This window comes from Meriones unguiculatus, chromosome 8 (genome assembly GCF_030254825.1).
Source record: "Meriones unguiculatus strain TT.TT164.6M chromosome 8, Bangor_MerUng_6.1, whole genome shotgun sequence".
NCBI classification, from domain to species: domain Eukaryota; kingdom Metazoa; phylum Chordata; class Mammalia; order Rodentia; family Muridae; genus Meriones; species Meriones unguiculatus.
Window position 1 is genome coordinate 24235110 of NC_083356.1, and position 3308 is coordinate 24238417.

General features: G+C 52.9%; 1 protein-coding gene across 1 annotated transcript; it reads right to left on the reverse strand.

Moving 5' to 3' along the window:
* Nucleotides 1-580: 580 nt before the first annotated feature.
* On the reverse strand, nt 581-2761 carry Rpl8 (ribosomal protein L8). Its single transcript, XM_021659338.2, has 6 exons — nt 2615-2761; nt 2281-2428; nt 2056-2197; nt 1717-1935; nt 922-1037; nt 581-779 (listed from the first exon to the last, which is right to left on the reverse strand). The coding sequence occupies exons 2-6, from the start codon at nt 2416-2418 to the stop codon at nt 621-623; spliced, it is 774 nt and encodes a 257-aa protein (XP_021515013.1). The 5' UTR covers nt 2419-2428; nt 2615-2761; the 3' UTR covers nt 581-620.
* Between the last annotated feature and the right edge of the window lie 547 nt (nt 2762-3308).

Genomic DNA, 3308 nt, shown 5'->3' on the forward strand with positions numbered 1-3308 from the left:
TTCACTGCAATATTAATAAATCTTAATGTGTAACATGTCTTCATAACTTGCAGGGGAGTGGAGGCCACATTGGATGTCTCATACTTTAAGCTCTCTGGTCAAGATATAACCAACAGGACATTTGGACATTGTGGAAAGCAGTTTGCACTAACACACTGGTGCCCAAAACAGCAAACTCATGCCTGTAACTCCAAGTCACACAATCAAGAGTTTGAGGATAGCCTCTACTGCATGGTGAGAAGAAATGGGGAAAAATCTATAGTGTGATCACCAATTCCAGTAACTGGCTCACAGCACAGATGTCAGTGCTGCACCGAGCTACCTGAGTGGGTGTGATGGCAAAACCAGAACTTGGGCGGATCTCTGTAAGTTCAAGGCCAGACTGGTCTACTGCCTACACTGAGTTCCAGGACAGCCAAGGGCTATGCAGATTCCAAGCACGGTAGGTCCCTAGCAGGCATGCTTCTGGCCCTGAACACTTGTGTCTAAGTTCCGAATCTTTCACTTCCCCGTACCAAGGGGCTCGTGGCAGGGATCCCCTGCCCCACCCCACAGAAAGCAGGCTCTCACACAAGCAGCCTATTAGCCAAAGAACATACTTTATTATTAGCTCCTGGGCTCTAGTTCTCCTTCTCCTGGACAGTTTTGGTTCCACGTAGTCGCCCTGTCCGGCGGGCAGCAATGAGACCCACTTTGCGCCCAGCAGGGGCATCTCTTCGGATAGTGGAGGGTTTGCCGATGTGCTGGTGGTTACCACCTCCAAAGGGATGCTCCACAGGCTGTAGGGAAGAGAATGAGATTGGAATGAAGGAAATCTCAACTACTTGGGGAAGACAGTGGCAGAACCTAGGGCCTAAGACCTCCCTACTGTAGGTCCTCCCAGCACAGGAACCAGAGCCCACCCAGCCAGTGGTTACTTACATTCATGGCCACACCCCTTACACGTGGCCAGCAGTTCCTCTTTGCCTTGTACTTGTGGTAGGCTCGGCCAGCCTTTAAGATAGGTTTGTCAATTCTGCCTCCACCGGCCACGACACCTGCAGAAAGAGGACACCTCTGAGATACATATCACAACGACCTCCTGTCACAAATACCCCAGTTAGTGCTATGCCAGGAATCTACAACCCCTCATGAAGATTATTAACAGTCTTAATGAAATGTACCACCTAGGAGCCCAAGCACTTCACCAAGTTCCACCTGGGAAACCCCTTACACTCTGCCATCTACTATTTCCACGACAGGGAGGGCCCATGCCTGCGTTAACCAAAATGTCAACTCAGCTCAAGTTCCCAGGGTCCACCTCAGTATTCAGGGCCCGACACTCAGGGCAGTTCCTTCAACCTCTGGAGACACCTCCCACACAAATGGAAAAACACAGCACCCTCTGTGAACATGTATCCTCAGAAGCTAGCCCATGCAGGAACTAGGCCAGCAGACTGCAACACGGTAGCAAACAAGAGACTCTAGACTCTCAAGCCCTTCCCTCCACCGACTTGAACATCATTCAGAAGTCACCAATACCTATCTTCTCTAAAAGCAACAAACCAGACTGCAAGAGCAACCAGTGCCTTTAATCTAGAGCTATTTCAGCAGCCCATGCTGTCCCAGTTACTGCCCCACCAAATAAGAAATCTGGCTCTAAGGCCCATGCCTAGCAGCGGGCGGCTATAAACCAACCACCCAGTCTTCAGGGTTTCACTGCTCTGTGGCACTCACCGACAACAGCTCTGTTGGCCGAGGAAATGACCTTCTTGGACCCTGAAGGCAGCTTCACTCGGGTCTTCTTGGTTTCTGGGTTGTGGGAGATGACTGTGGCATAGTTCCCGGAGGCTCGTGCCAGCTTGCCCCTGTCCCCAGGCTTCTCCTCCAAACAACACACGATAGTACCCTCAGGCATGGTGCCCACGGGCAAAACATTGCCGATATTCAGCTGGGCTGTCAAGAGAAGTTGGCAAAGCGACCAAAAAGTCAAAAAGCAACTGGAGCCCACACCGCTCCCACCCCACAAAGCTCAGCATTCTAAATCCCGAGTCCGATCCCCGCCTTGAAGCTCACCCTTCTTGCCACAGTACACGAACTGTCCGGTGTGGATTCCCTCGGCGGCGATGAACAGCTCCGTCCGCTTCTTAAAACGGTAGGGATCACGAAAGACCACTTTCGCGAGGGGGGCGCCGCGACCAGGGTCATGAATGATATCCTATTGGTGAGGGTAGCATGATTATAAGGTCTTCTGTTGAGGCCCAGCTCCCCGTCCGCTTGCCCCTGGCAAGTGCCTCGCACCTTCACGATGCCCTTAATATAGCCGTGTCGCTCAGCGAAGTCCACAGCACGGAGGCGCGCGGCGCCCTTACGGTGTTTCACGTGCGCCCGGAAGACAGAACCCGCGCCTTTCCTCTGCCCTCGGATCACACGGCCCATGGCGGCGAGTCTGGAAACGGCTCACATTCAGGATCCAAAAAAAGATCCCCGCCGGCCCCCAGAGCCGAATGCACCTCCATCTCTCCCTCCCGGCACGGGATGAAGGGACCAGGCTGCACAACAGACCACCGAATAGCTGACGGTGGCGGATGGCGGTGGATAATTTCAAGCCCGCAGCAACCCAAACACAACTTACCTGCCGGCAAGCAAGGCCAAAAGAGGAAATACGCGACGCAAAGCAGCCTTATCTTCCGGGGCAGGGCTACGACCCCGCCCCTTCCGTGGCGCGATGCCTGTCGGGGCTTGTAGTCAAAACTCACGCCCTGTGTTTCTGCCGACTTGCAGCACCAAGGTTCATACCTTTAGACCACCAGGGTCTGAAGAAACCGACTCAGGAGTCTTGGGAAGGGCAGGTGGGCGGTGGATTTGTCTAGCACCACGCAGAATCCGAGATTCCGAGCTGGACGCAGGCAAAGGCTTCCATATAAGTTGAGGGGCTCCAGATGCTGGCTCCAAGGTAGAGGAAGGAAATTGGTCATACAGACACAGGAAATCTAGTGCTCTGCTCTACTACAAGATTGGGATTTCCAGGTCTGTCGGTAGTTGGTGGCGCATGCCTTTAATCCCAATAGGCGGAGTTCCAGCTAGCCTGGTCTAGAGAACATGTTCCAGGACAGCCAGGGCTACAGAGAAAACCATGTCTCAAAACAAGTAAACAAAACAAAACAACATAAAATGATGATGATGATGCTTGGGATTTAGGTGACAGAAAGCCTCCTGCCATGTCCTCAAGTTTGGCAGAGAAGCCAAAAGGCCGTGGCCTCAACAGACGGGAAGAGGTACAATGACCCTGGAGAGCAAAGAGGAGGAAGGAACAAGGCAAAGGAGAG

Coding starts and splice junctions, on each gene's coding strand:
- Rpl8 (XM_021659338.2), bottom strand. CDS start 2,418: ATGGGCCGTGTGATCCGAGGGCAGAGGAAAGGCGCGGGTTCTGTCTTC. Junction 2,198..2,280: donor ATATTAAGGGCATCGTGAAG/GTGCGAGGCACT, acceptor CCTCACCAATAG/GATATCATTCATGACCCTGG. Junction 780..921: donor TAAGGGGTGTGGCCATGAAT/GTAAGTAACCAC, acceptor TCTTCCCTACAG/CCTGTGGAGCATCCCTTTGG.